Genomic DNA, 15,156 nt, shown 5'->3' with positions numbered 1-15,156 from the left:
GTTGGCCGTAGCCTTACAATAATACTACTACCCATAGAGAAACATTCGCCCATTTTCTGACACCTCAATCTCCAAAGAAAATGGACTGAAATATTGTGCACATATACATCCATGTAGAAAATGACATGTTTCAGACATGGACCAACAACATGACTTTTAAGATGGAAGATTTCCAATACTGGATATGACTTTCTTTCACTTGCGCTTTATACGTAAGGTTTTATTATGTTAGCGTCATATTAACCTCTACGGTCATTTAGTCCTGTGAGTGAGGTGTTCTGAAGGCGGTATGTTGTTGTATTTGACTCTTTGTCTCCACATATTGGGCTAAATGAAAATGATAAGGCCAAACGTGAGGTTTTGCCAAGTAAGACGCTTAGAAACTGTTTGAGTTTTTTAACAAGTATGGAGAAAAAATAAAGATCCTAAATGTTTCAATGGATGCAGTAGACTTATTCTGGTTGCTTTTGTGTTTCTAAATAGACGGACTAGTAGAAACGGAAATACCAGAAAGCACGGAACGAACAGGAGGAAGGTTTTATAGGGATGTGATGAGCAACAGCTAATTGAGTAACACTAGTCCGTTTGCATGGAGAAAGAACAACCACATGGTCGGATATGCTTTTTTTATACTTTCTGTTGCTTTGGAGGCAGATACCCTCTGTCATACATTAATAATGATGAGGATGTATGTATTATAATTACAGACTATTAGCCCCCCCCCCCTCCCCCCTCTCCCCCACTTCTCTCTCTGTCCCTCTCTCTTATAATTTCAATTTATAAATTAAAGTGTTTTAAAAATAAAGTAGTGTATAGATATATATTCATATGTCGGATACACTTCCGGTGGCCGTGATGGACGTTTTTTCCAACTGATCAAACGAATGAAGGGATCGATCACCATCCACACCACTAGTGACCATGTGTTATAAGTAAGATCTTGCATATCTTTATTTATTATTCCATCATGGATAACATACCGTGAAATTTGTACATACTTATGTCAATGTTAATTGAATGTTTAGCACTTTTTTGTTTGTGTGTGTTGCCATATATATATGTTTATGTACATCTGTCTCTGATACAAGAATGAAATGTTTAAATAATAAGATGTAAGTTCCCTTTCCTCGATACTGTGTATATGCATCACTAGTAATTGACCATGGCTAAAGGTTCTAAACCAACATCCGTGATGCATGGATACAGCATCGAGAACACGAACAACTACTTCCAAAAGGGTCTCACATGGTACATTATATTATACCTAGCATACTACCTTGTAATTAGAATGAACCTACTTATAATATCTATGGATGTTCACACCAACGAGGGTCCACTCTCTTATGTTAATAATGATAAGTACCAATTTGCAAATATTTCATTGTGCAACTTAAATATCTGCTCCCTTAGAAATAAACTTGATATTGTAGAAAGTGAATGTCCCAATTTTGATATAATATGCCTAACTGAAACTCACCTAAATGATAGTGTATCTTATAGTGACCTATTATTATAGAGCCACCAACTATTCAGAAAAGACAGGGCAAATCAAAGAGGAGGTGGTGTTCTTATTTATATCAATAGTAATATGTATGCCAAACGACGACTTGACTTAGAAGATGATGCTCTTGAAATATTATGGCTTAAATTGAAATTAAATGGCAAAATTATCCTTATTGGATGTCTATACCGACCACTAAACTCTTTGGTATCATACTGGGATTTGCTTGATAACAAACTTAATAAGATTTCTAATCTAAACAAAGATTATATAATTGCAGGTGATATAAATCAGAATATGTTGAGTCTTAACCCCAATTCCCAATTAAAACGTATCTTACAATTATATTGCATAACTAATGCTGTATATGAACCCACACGAATAACTGAAACATCTGCTACAAGCATTGATGTTATATTATCCAATAACCAAAACATAATAAAAAATGTTGAAGTAAATGCACCTTATTGCAGTGATCACTGTCCATGTAGAGCTGAAATTACATATAAAACCCTTAAAAGAAGAGCTTTTCAAAAGACTTTTTATAACTACAGTGACGCTGATTTTATTAATGCAAACACATTTATGTCTCACATTGATCTTAATGAACTTGCTAACCAAGATGTTAAATCTATAAACCAAACTATAAATCAAAAACTCACCCAACGATTGATAAATATGTACCAACAAAAACGATTTAGATAAGACCAGATGATAAAAAATGGATGAACAATGAGATTCGATTGAAAATGAGACATCGTAACAGAGACCATCATAAAGACAAACAAACTAATACTAACCAGGCATGGACTAAGTTTAGACAACTCCGCAATATTGTTATCTCCCTTATCAGGAAAGCAAAAGAATTATATCTAGATAAACTGCATAGTTCCCTAACTGACCAATCCTTATCACCTGGTAAGTGGCGGAAAATAGCCAAAACTATAATTAATGGTGAAAACAAACAAAATGACAACTCACCAATTATTTCTAATAACAATATTAACATTCATCCACTCGACAAAGAATGTTTTAATGAATACTTCTCCTCAATATCAACCACTAACAAAACTGATGCTGATCTACCTGAAATCAATCCTAACTTTCCTCACTCACTTCATTCTATTGAGATATCAGAACAAGATGTAATCGACCAACTCAATCACTAGCTAGACCTCTACATATTCTTTTTAACAAGTCAATATCTCTTAAACTCTTAAAGCCGGTGTACCACAAGGGTCTGTCCTTGGTCCATATCTATATATTTACATAAATGACCTTGAAGAAGAAGTCCAATCTAAAATTAAATTATTCGCTGATGACACATCATTATATGCTTTGATTAACAATGACTCTATTCAGGTAGCTATCCAACTTAACCAAGACCTTGAAAATATTTCAAACTGGGCAGAGAAATGGGGAATACTATTAAATCCAAACAAAACTGAATAATTAATAGTCAGTAAAAAACCCAATGCAACTATTTCTCATCCAAACCTTATTTTCAATAACAATATCAAAGTAATGTAAAACAACATAAACATTTAGGTCTTTTATTTAATGACATAGGTGGATGGAGAGACCATATTAACTACATTTATGAAAAATCATTTAAACGTATAAATATATTGAGATTACTTAAGCATAAAATTGATAGAAAATCACTCGAGCCTATTTATTTGATATTTATAAGGCCTATATTAGAATATGCGAGTGTTATATGAGACAACTGTACTTCAACAGAGGAAAATCTACTAGAATCCCTACAATTAGAAACAGCCAGAATAATTACAGGTATAAGAAGGGGCACAAGTCACATTATTATCTACAAAGAAACTGGGTGGGATACTTTTAAGAAAAGAAGAAATAATCAGAAACTAATACTTTTATATAAAATACTACAACATGATGCACCCCAATATTTAATAGATATTCTTCAACCACTGATCAGAACTCCAGAGGAAAATATATATAATATAAGACAACCAAGGCTAATTAATGAACCAAGAGCTAGAACTAACCTTTATCTCAGAAGTTTTTTCGCTGATATTACTTATCAATTGAACAATAATAATACCACTATTTTAAATTCTGTATCCCTAAACCAGCTAAAAAATAAACTGAAATCAACTCAAGAATCTTTCATTACAGCTGAAGACATGTGTGTTCAAACTTTTAAATATGGAGGTAACAGAAAATTAAACATAATACTGAAATGAAATATATATATTATAATTCTGACATCTTGTTGTACTATTGTAAATATATGCTTGTAATTTGCTAGGAAAGGGCTTAATATAAGTTTGATAACTTGTGCCCGATCCATTTGCTTGGCAATACAATATGTTTACACTAAGGGCACAAATAAGCGAATCCCGCACTGCTGTAGGGAGTTCTCACAGTAGTTCAGGGAGTTCTCATAGTAGTTCAGGGAGTTCTCACAGTAGTTCAGGGAGTTCTCACAGTAGTTCAGGGAGTTCTCACAGTAGTTCAGGGAGTTCTCACAGTAGTTCGGGAGTTCTCACAGTAATTCAGGGAGTTCTCACAGTAGTTCAGGGAGTTTACACAGTAGTTCAGGGCCTCTTACAGCATGCAGTTTGTAACAAGTATTATTCCTTTATCACTCCCTAATGATATCGCAAAAACCTGTAAATAGACTTAAACTATCACATTGCAGAACCACAAGGTAAATGTATGGTAGTAAAGAGCAATGTCAAACGACTCATAATTGCCTTGATATTAAGTGACATAATACCAGCACATGGCGAGAGTCTTATGATTTTCTTGTTATGGTAAATTATACGGGAAGCACGATAAGTAAACAGAAACTACAAGCCACCATATATTACCACATTTCATGACAAAATGCAGTTTTAATGAATACGTGATTATAACGATGTTGTTTATTCCATATCACTATAAATAAACAGCATTGTGAGAGAAGTGCACCAAATAGAAACGTGATATGATATAAGGGAGTTAACTCTTATACAAGTTTCCATGTATCTAACATTGAATGACCTCTCCCACGAACTACCGACCAATACAATAAGTAAACCGCATCTGAACAAGAACGACAAACATTTTTTAATAGAATGTTCCGATTTTAAACACATTCGAGATAACTACTTTCGAGTCACGGATATGAAAACTCTTTTCAGTTCCGAGGACTCGCAGGCATTATTTAACTATTTGAAAGACATCGGTCTATTCTATAGACTCTGATGTCTTTTAACCCACATTACCCTTTTTGACGTTATATATATATCACATATTCCATATCATCCATTCGTTATCTCTTTTATTATTGTAACCCCTTTTTATTTTAATTATCTACACATACAATGCGAATGCTTTTAAAACGAACCATTTTATCTGAATTTATCTTCGCTACTCACATGTTTGTTTAAAAAATAAAATAAATAAATAAATCACCATGGCCCTAAATGACCACAGCCGTCGATGGGCCGTTAAACATAAACAAACAAACCAACAAACAACGACGGAATTCTAAATTAGACTAGTCCGTGTTACCCTGACAGTAGAAAACTTAAGAGTTCATATAATTTTAGATAATGTGTAATTATGTGAGTAAGTATAACTACAGGTAAAATATGTACAATTTGTAGTTCCATATTTGAAACGTGCATGGATTTGTAAGTGTTGTCAAAAGGACATGACTAATACATAAAAAGCAAAACCAAACTATTCCTAATTATCTCTTTTCGATACAATGTCGAGGTTGAACGCTATAAAATGTATCGATTTAACTAGCAATTTGGATTATTTTATACTCTTAAGACATTCGGATTAAAGATTGACCGGTTATATTAACGACGATAAAACAATCTACATGTTAATAAAGAATGTATTAGTTTCCGTACCTAGTTACATTATACACTATAGTTTAAGCATACAATAATATAATGGTAATGGCACGGTCTGTCTCTATAAAACCATAGACGAAACAAGTAGTTCTACAGGAGGTCATGGTGTACTATGTTAACTAAAACAATACTCGTTAGTTGCCATATACATAATCCAAATAAAAAGGATGTGTTTTGTATCGCAGAATCAAATTGAGAGAAAGGTTTATGGTGACGACCGTAAGCAAATTTATAATCGTTGATTGATTATCAAATTATTGAAGATAACACACACATACATTTATGGGCGGATTGGTCGAGCAACAACCGAAGTGGAGTATACATTGGTCTTGGGTGGATGTTGTGGTATCTGTGCTGTAGCATTCAAGTGAGGTGCCACTATACATGATGCCATCGGAAGCACGGTCCCACTACAAACAGAACACATAACATATCTAACACATACGCAGGCATACACACATGGGGAGATATTAGCCAGGTGACATAGGACTAGTAGTTAGCGCATGAAAAGGCAGCTACTGCGAATTCCTCAAATATTGTATCGATTAATGTATATGCTAATTGTATTAATTGTATATCTATGTACTGTTAAGCGCTTTAGAGTGGCTTATGTTAGCTAGATAAGGCGCTATATCAAATGTTGCATATGTATATATATATATATACACACAAAAGGAACAGAGGAGATACTACTGAAACGGAAAAAGCTATGTCAACAACAAAAGTTCGGAAGCGAAACTGAACGGTGAACTTCCCCTTCATCGCATGTGTCACACCTAAAGTACATTATATTTTCATAAAACATTTTTATATCTATTAAGAATTTATCATTATTTGTTTGTCTTTCTTTATACTGCTTTATGAGTTAACACAAATAATTGACGCAGAGTAATTATCTGTTTCTAATTTTATCCTTTAATACCACAACTAAATACCTCCATCTGTGCAACTTCTTTATTTTAACGAAAATGTCTTGTTGATTTATTATGCGTTTTGTTCCTTTTAAAATATGTATGATATGCTCCTCAAAGACCATTTCTAATAATTGAATCGCCCTTACCGTCTGTATCTTTATCCTTAAAAGCATTATTGTCTGGGAAACTTGTTCTCCAGTTTCCATCACAACCCATGAACCCAGGAGCAGCTCGCATGTGTGACTGTTAATGCGCATCACTGTCATTCATGAAACCGTATCATACGTTTTCTCATACTGGTTCCGTGATTTCTATCTGAGTTATTGCACCTTTACTATGTCTTGTGTTGCTATGCTATTCATATGTTGCTTCAACCATAATGTGTATAGTAAGAAGCTTTAGATAATATTTGTCTTCGTCAATGTGTTAATGTGTCAATCGCAAGACTGTATTTGTGATGTACGAAAAACAAATGATGCGAATACACGTTTATAATTATTTCCACACTACATCAACGTACAACAAGAATTTTTCAATCAGATCTTGATCCCCTGACATTATTTCTGTAACGCTGATATGACTCCAAGTTTAAATGTTAGTGATTTGTTTGTTTACCCGTTACCCATAGGGTATTAAGGAGTCACACGATCTTGTAACGTCACAATTAAAACAATGGATGGACATCATAGTTTATAATTGACGACAAATAATAACAGGGCAATCGGCGTACAGCGCTGTCGATTTTGCTAAACCATCCTATTGAGGATTGGGATTACATCATTTTCTACATGGATAAAGACTTAAGATTGTTCTCCACTACGGGGTAAAATAGAATACATATATCAAAGGTAAGATTATTAAATGTTCAGCCCTGCTATGCCTAAGGCCGAACATTTAGGACATACTATATATATTTAGTTGTCTCAACCCTGTAGCGCGAAATTTTTAAGATACCTCCTTTTCCTAAAGCGACATTGTTTCGATATGAAGAACTATTTTCTACGTTAAAAGCCTACTTTTGACATGGCACCATGTGACTATATAAGTTGACTTCATAAACAAGGTTAAAAAAGTCAAGTGTAAACATTGAAAACAGTATTTGTCTTAAAGTTTCTCGAAATTTCTTTTACATACACTTTGTAATCGACGAAATATGATTATTTTATCAATTTATCACTGGCACAGGAAATTGGACTTGAGCACAAAATATGTGTTTGAGCATGAAAATGGTTTCATGAATACGGGCCCCGAATTCAAATCATCGGCAGGTCTCGGATTAAAATATTCAAGGATCTTACCAGACAAGCTAAGGGGCGTAAACGTTGAACACGAGGAATATCAAATCTTTGTCAATATAACTAAGCTATTACTTATATAAGCCATTGCCCTTTTCTGTTATTCTTCTGTTTGCATTACATATTTTTATTGATTATGTCAGATGACCCATAAGCTTGTTGAATTGAAATAATGACAGGAAACTCGATTGAAATCTAATGATATATTTCATTACCCAATACATATCTTTTAATTGAAATAGTATAGATACAGGTAAATAACAACAGAAATATAAGCTTATATATACAAACATGCAACGTTCATTATATATTACGTTTATTAAATTGTTGACTCATTTATGGGATGGATATGTCGTCTTTCATATATACAAAATATACAACGAACCAATATATGTCATACTATTATCCAAGTTCATGAATACCACAACTTAAGTAGTGGACCGTCTACAACATTCAATATTTGGCGATGCACATCCAACTCTCTGCAGCTATACAATCATTTATATATGTGTCCCTTCATAGGGGTTACTAGTTCCTGCTTCAGGTCGACTTCTAGTCACAATGTGGTTAAGCATGACATACAATCTGTACTTGTTCGTACAGAAATGACGTTGCATGTGCTTTAATTGATCAGACAACAATGAACCGATTGTTGCACTTCTCGGTCAGAGGTAGGCTAAACATGTAGTATTATAATATGATAAAAACGAACATAATACATGGAAATTTAACATAGATATTACAACAAACAAACTGTAATTGATTAAGGTAACTCAAATGTCCAATGTTGTAACATAGATATAACAACAAACACATTGCAATTGATTAAGGTAACTCAAATGTCCAATGTTGTAACATAGACATTACAACAAACACATTGTAATTGATTAAGGTAACTCAAATGTCCAATGTTGTAACATAGACATTACAACAAACACACTGTAATTGATTAAGGTAACTCCAATGTCCAATGTTGTAACATAGATATTACAACAAACAAATTGCAATTGATTAAGGTAACTCAAATGTCCAATGTTGTAACATAGATATTACAACAAACACATTGTAATTGATTAAGGAAACTCCAATGTCCAATGTTGTAACATAGATATTACAACAAACAAACTGTAATTGATTAATGTAACTCCAATGTCCAATGTTGTAACATAGATATTACAACAAACACATTGTAATTGATTAAGGTAACTCCAATGTCCAATGTTGTAACATAGCTATAACAACAAACACATTGTAATTGATTAAGGTTACTCCAATGTCCAATGTTGTAACATAGATATTACAACAAACACATTGTTATTGATTAAGGTAACTCAAATGTCCAATATTGTGAGAAAGTCATCGTAAGGAAGTCCTCCTGCGCGGTTCATGTCTTTTTGTTAACACTATTTTTAACAGCGGGTTAATAAGTAATGTTAACAAATGCAGGTATCCCTGTATATATTGTATATCGACTCGTGTCAAACGCCTTCTAACATTTCCTTAGTCAGTATGGATTCAGTTCTCTCTAACCGAAATTCAGGCCTGGTATCTCTCGACATTGTGGATTCTCGGGTCTTCATCAGCTTTCGTTGTTGCTGTCGGTTCGCTGCATCTGCATCAATAAGCTCTCTGAAAAACAATTTCAAACATTATTATTTTACCTTGGAATCTATAAAGATATACTTAACACGGATAAGTTACACGATTAATGATTTGAAACGCTTCGATAAAGTTAGTCATATTTTTCTTGACTACATACAGCCTTCAAACTTTCATATTGGATATCTAAGAAACAGCAATTTTCCTTAAAATTCAAAAACATAACAAATGACATTGAAATATAGATTTTTAAACTAAATAGTCAATGCTGTTGTTGCTGCCGACAGAATTTTCATTCAGCTTGATTCATGCATAATATATGGTTTTTCAACGACGCGTTATAATTTGTTTCTAAAATAATTGCTTCCTTTATATCTGAAAGGTGTCAGTAATAGGCCCGCCATTGTTGGCTAGGCTAAAGGGCCTGTTTCTAGACGTAGACATTAGAGAAATGTTACGTTATTTTTATCTTAATTAGATATATGCTATTGTATATGGTTTATGAAGCACAACAAGAAAAATAAATATGTATGACGTTTTACAGACAAGTACTGCGTATACTCTGTAACGCAAATGTACACAAAAGTGTAAAATATGTACGAAATGATAATACAATAAGGAGGTCGATTCTAGTGCGCTTTGTTCAGTACCTGTTCATAGATGTGCGAAAGTACATGTATCCCACACTAACAGCCCCCACAGCTCACTTCAGAACCGGCCCACTGTGGTGTATCCAAATAGAGTCCCTGCTTCTTCGTTTCAACATGCTCTTTTTGTTCAACATCTTATTCACCGAATTTTATCAGAAGAAACATTGATGTTATGACGTTGCAATGTCTCCTTAGACATTCTCTATTCCATCTTATGGTTAACTTTATTATTTTAAACGTGTACGTACCCAAAATCTACGGAACCGTCTTTATTTTTGTCCAGTTTCTCAATTAATATTTCCATTTGTCGAACACTGATTTTCATACCAGCCCTCTGTAAAATACAAGATACATTTGGATAAATTGCCTCAGAATTTCTTTTTCTTGGTTTCATTTCCTAATGTGTATGTATTTTGAAACACCGTTTCTACCCGAAAATTTAAAAGCGTGTTTTCTTTGTCTGTACGAATCAATCAGACAAATAGTCAATATAAACTGTTGTATTTTCTTGCCATTCACTTGGATTTCCCACTGTTCATAACCATACACAACTCATTGGCGATTATAGGACTATACATGTCGAAGTTTCCTATGCCAGAATAAAAAAGAGTGACATAAATACTTATCCGCTGTTGATATAAACGAATTTCCTTGCAACATTATACTGTTAAAGGCAAGGTTTTAATTCCTGGATGGAAAAACTTGTGAAGTGTTGGATTGGCTATGTTAAGGTCCTGAGTGGTTTATAAACAACATTCTAGAAACAGTTATATTCAGTAAAATGCAGTGCAAAATGTGCTTTTTGTAAAATACCTCTTTTGAAAAGGTCATAAATAATATTTCACTGTAGTAACAGGTGTTATGATATAGTATGACTAGTTAGTACCATTTACCTTAATTACAATGGGTTAATTTGGAGAGTATTACACCGCTTGTGGAATAATTTAAATACCAAATACATTGTGGTAACATTGATTTAATACAATGCTACATCATAAATACCCTGATTACGTGATCGCGAAAGTATTTAGATATGTTTATAGATGGTTTGTCAGTTGCTGAATCAATTTACCTTGATCCCAATGATGAATTCGTCCTTGCTGATTGAATTGCTTTTGTCTTTGTCGAAGTCCTTAAATAGATCAATGAGTCGATATCCCGTGTCCTTTGCGTATTCAAACAGTCTGTTAATAGGATCACGTCTGAACTCTGCCAAGGGGTCATGGGTCAAATAATCCATTTCATATTTCTCTCCAACTATACCTCCATGTGTTATTGTTATCGAACGTGAAGCTTCAAGATTTTCCTGAACTTTCTGGAATTCAGTTGTGACCAACACATTCTGAGAAAAGTAAATAGGGAACATAAAAATAAAACCACAAGAGCAACGAAACTATACTAATATTTCATAGGTAAGATACAGTGGTATTCTGACTGCGAGTTGTGGTCATTGTTTTATTCTTCTCAAGATAGGGAATTAAAACAAAAACAATGCGTCTTTTATTTTACAAAGAATTAACATGTTCTCTAACATCTCTAGCACCAGACTATTGACTCACACATCAGACATTAAACGGTGGAGGTGTAGCGTAGATTTAAGCAATGATTGTTTTAGCAAATGGTGTTATTGTCCTAAAACACACATTGTTATTGATGACAAACTTAACAAGGCAGGGGTTGATGTAAGTGTGAGAGCAACAGAAATGTGTGTAACAATATTCACTGAAAAATTAATTGTTTATATTTACATTTAAAAAGAGTAGCTGAACAGCAAATCAAGTGTTGACAACAATAAAACTGATGACGTCATAAAATAGATTGTTGACATTACAATAGCAAGTATTGTTATAGTTTCACAACAAAATTTGCCTTCTCAATGCATTGTAATGGAAGTATACAGAAAAATGTAAATATATAGAATGTTAATCAACCAAAGGGCATTTAGAATATCGGGGCCCTTTCATATCGAGCTCCTCCGCCACGTTCGTTAATCCGCCATATATTAATATAATAAATACTTGACCTTTACAAGTGATAAGCTCTATTATCACTGAACTTAATTTAGACGAAGCAATATATGAATATTAAAAGCATAAATGTAATTTGAGTATACATATATAAACATAGCTGTAGAGTTTTTACATATTAATTAATCATTTTAACTTCTCAAAAATTGTCCTACGCGACCTGACACGCCGTTTATAAATTAATGATGCTGATCACTCAAATGAATTGAAAAGTTGCGCGTGACTGTTTTTTAATACGGCCACTGACAATATTTAGAACGGTCATCCTCCATGAAACCTATGCATAAGACTGTTTAAATATAGGATAATGTATCCGCTATTCGGTTCCATGCACTTAAAGCAAATGTGTGTAATTATAATCAGGCACAACTAGTAAAGTGAGGATCGCCTTGAAATGGTCATTCATGATGTTGGTATTAATCTCTTTGGTCTTGATCAAAGGTCTCTTTGTAAATGTTTCATTTGTTCATATATTTTGCCTAATTATATTGATTTGTACAGATGTGATTTTTAAAGTCTGGATTAAGTATTTGTATAAGCATTCAGGCGAGAACTCACAAACAAGTTTAATGTTACTTTTACAACACTAGCTTAACTTTTAATTTATTCTAACTTCACTATTGGAGCCAAAAACAGTGTTTTCTTGAAACAGATCAGGTGTTTTTTCAAGTTTTAGTCAAATTAACGCGACCATCTCAGACTTTTATAACGTAAGACTGATAATTTGACTAAAACATGTTTATATCTAATTACTACCGACCACTTTAACGAGCTACAATTGTACGCATATAATCATTGAAACTTAACGAGTGAAATAGTTTCAACTTCCATTCTTTCCTTTGTTACTTAGCAAAATGTGTACTCTTACCGAAAAGTCCAACGTATCTATTGAGCTCACGTCGTTTCTGCTGACCTCTGTTATTATGGCTACCGGTCCAGCAGGTCCTAGAGGGTTGGAGCCGATCTGTAGGATCAGTAAGTATGATTTTATGTTCGCATATTATTTAAAAAAATAATGATAAAGCTATCAACGACAAAAAAATATGCTTTGACGTATGTAAACAGTCCATGCATTTTTTTTAATAACGTTAATCGAGAAGAAAAAAAATAATAGATTTATCTGAGCAAATTGTTTTCCCTTTTATGCACACAGCGAAATTAGACAGGATATCGCTTACTCGTAGTGTTTCGAGGCAGTCGTTAGTTTGTAATCCTGCTGCGATCATGATGGCGCCTCGTTCCGGGATTCTGTTGTGGGCTATATTTAGATCTTTAAGGGTCCTGTTTACTTTCAAGGCTTTTCCAATTGCTTCTGAGCCATCTCGGCCGAGTCCGTTCATGGCTAACTTCATACTCCTTAATCCGTAGTTTTCCTAATAAAATGAAACGCACATTGCATGTGAGAATTCCAGCAAAAACAAACAATATATATATGTGATAGACCAAAAATAATACTATAGCATTGTACCGATTCATGTTTAAAAGTTAAATAAAAACACGCTTTACCCCAACACGACTAACCTAACCCTGTAAGTTAAGGTTTTGCAAAATAAAAATCCAACAGAGGCAGTGAATAATGTTTTTTCTATGTCTTTCCAGTGTCTGTGGTATTTTTGTTTTAGTTAACATTGTGTCCTTGATTTTTGACATTGGAATTATTTTCCTTTATAATCTAATCCGGTTGCCGTATAACCTTGAAATGTCTATAGAAAAAGGCAATTCTAAATCTCCCTGACAATGCATTGTGATATAAGATCGATCTCATAAGATATGATTATTAGAATGGCCTACCATAAGTCCTTCACCCAACGCCACTGCACCCTTAGTCCGGAAATGGTTCCAACTCAAGTCCAGTGTTTCGATGACCTCATTTTGTGAAAGTAATTCCCTAAGAGATATAGCTGCCCTCTCCTCTAAACGGTTGTTGGCTAGGTAGAGATGCTTGACTGACGGGTTTTTCTGTGATTATAACGAGATCTTATGAATGCTTGATTGGATTGCTTAGCAACAAGTAAAGTTACGGCAGAAGTAAAACGTGACTATGGACTCTTCATGACGTAACAACTTTCACAAGTCTTGGCTTAAACAGAGAATTTAAGGTTACGACTAACCACGTGTACGTGGACTGATAGTCCACCGACAGGGTCAAACACACGTGTGTCATGTAAACATAAACAGATTAAAAAAACCATTTCAACAGACAAAGAATAGTTCCATACAGCCCTTGGTGAAAACACACAATTCAAATGAAATGGAAATCAGTGACACTGGGCTATAATATTTAAAAAGCGATAATATTCAGACATCTATCCAAAGTGATGACATATTGTGGAATTGCAAGCTAAGGATGCAAAACGCATGCAAAACTATATTGTTTATTAGACCTCCCGTTACCTTCCAGGAATGCAATGGATGTTCATGATACAAGAAACACTGACCAGAAGTGTGGTACAAAGCTTTTCGGCGCCGCTGTCCTCTATCTCGTTTCCGGAGAGGTCAATCGTCACGATGACGTCATTCTTTGACAGCAGATCTGCCATTGCTTCAGCACCAGTGTTGCCAATTCTGTTTTCCGCGAGATACTATAAGCACAAGTATGTAACTGTTATCCTAAGTAATAACTTGAAATAAAAAAGACATGTTAGGTTTTCTGATACTCATTTCCAAATACGTTTTTGGACTTACTACAGTAAGAATATGGTGATCATATTGTTGTTTCAAGAAATGTAAACTATTGGTTTTGTTTTTATAAATGAAAACTATAAAATACCAAATTAAACGAAATTACTTTCATGGTTAGTATTTTCTCCAATCTTAGGTAATGTACAAGAAACAGTCATCTTTATAGATCAAAACGACTAGTCTGAAAAGTATCCCATAAACTTTGTCCAACTGCTTAGCTATGAAGACAACTAATCGATGGCATTTTAATTATTTTATATGGAACTGTTTGATGCTAAACAGTGTGGTTTAAAAAAAACATGATAACATCAGGTATACCTACCAGCTCAGTGATGCAAAAGTTTCCCATCAGCATCCTTGCTAAGTATTCCGATCCCTCTCCGAGGATCCAATTTCCCTCCAGATTTAGAACTTCAATTTTTTTGTTTGACTGAAAAGAAAAATATCATCATTTTCTGTCAAAATGTGGTTTGATACCAATTTATTTACATGTATATTTGCTTTGCGTTCCTGTGGTATTTTTTTTAATTTTTTTTTTAATTCTTTTTTTTTTTTAAATTTTTTGTGGTGGTGGTGGTGGTGGTGGTGGTGGTGGTGGGAT

At 33.9% G+C, this 15,156-nt stretch overlaps 1 protein-coding gene across 1 annotated transcript in view; it reads right to left on the bottom strand.

Annotated features, from left to right (window-relative positions):
* Window positions 1-9,055: 9,055 nt before the first annotated feature.
* LOC110466005 (leucine-rich repeat-containing protein 74B-like) overlaps window positions 9,056-15,156 on the bottom strand; it is a 16,363-nt gene continuing 10,262 nt past the window's right edge. Inside the window, exons 4-11 of the mRNA XM_021522238.1 lie at window positions 14,878-14,985; window positions 14,312-14,455; window positions 13,665-13,832; window positions 13,052-13,246; window positions 12,742-12,837; window positions 10,919-11,188; window positions 10,095-10,180; window positions 9,056-9,226 (exon numbers count right to left, since the gene is read on the bottom strand). Coding sequence (XP_021377913.1) covers window positions 9,076-9,226; window positions 10,095-10,180; window positions 10,919-11,188; window positions 12,742-12,837; window positions 13,052-13,246; window positions 13,665-13,832; window positions 14,312-14,455; window positions 14,878-14,985 — 1,218 coding nt within the window. The 3' untranslated portion in view covers window positions 9,056-9,075. The remainder of the gene's footprint in view (window positions 9,227-10,094; window positions 10,181-10,918; window positions 11,189-12,741; window positions 12,838-13,051; window positions 13,247-13,664; window positions 13,833-14,311; window positions 14,456-14,877; window positions 14,986-15,156) is intronic.

The sequence above is a fragment of the Mizuhopecten yessoensis genome, unplaced genomic scaffold, assembly GCF_002113885.1.
Source record: "Mizuhopecten yessoensis strain PY_sf001 unplaced genomic scaffold, ASM211388v2 scaffold11111, whole genome shotgun sequence".
Taxonomy (NCBI): domain Eukaryota; kingdom Metazoa; phylum Mollusca; class Bivalvia; order Pectinida; family Pectinidae; genus Mizuhopecten; species Mizuhopecten yessoensis.
This window is presented reverse-complemented; position numbering and strand designations above follow the sequence as displayed.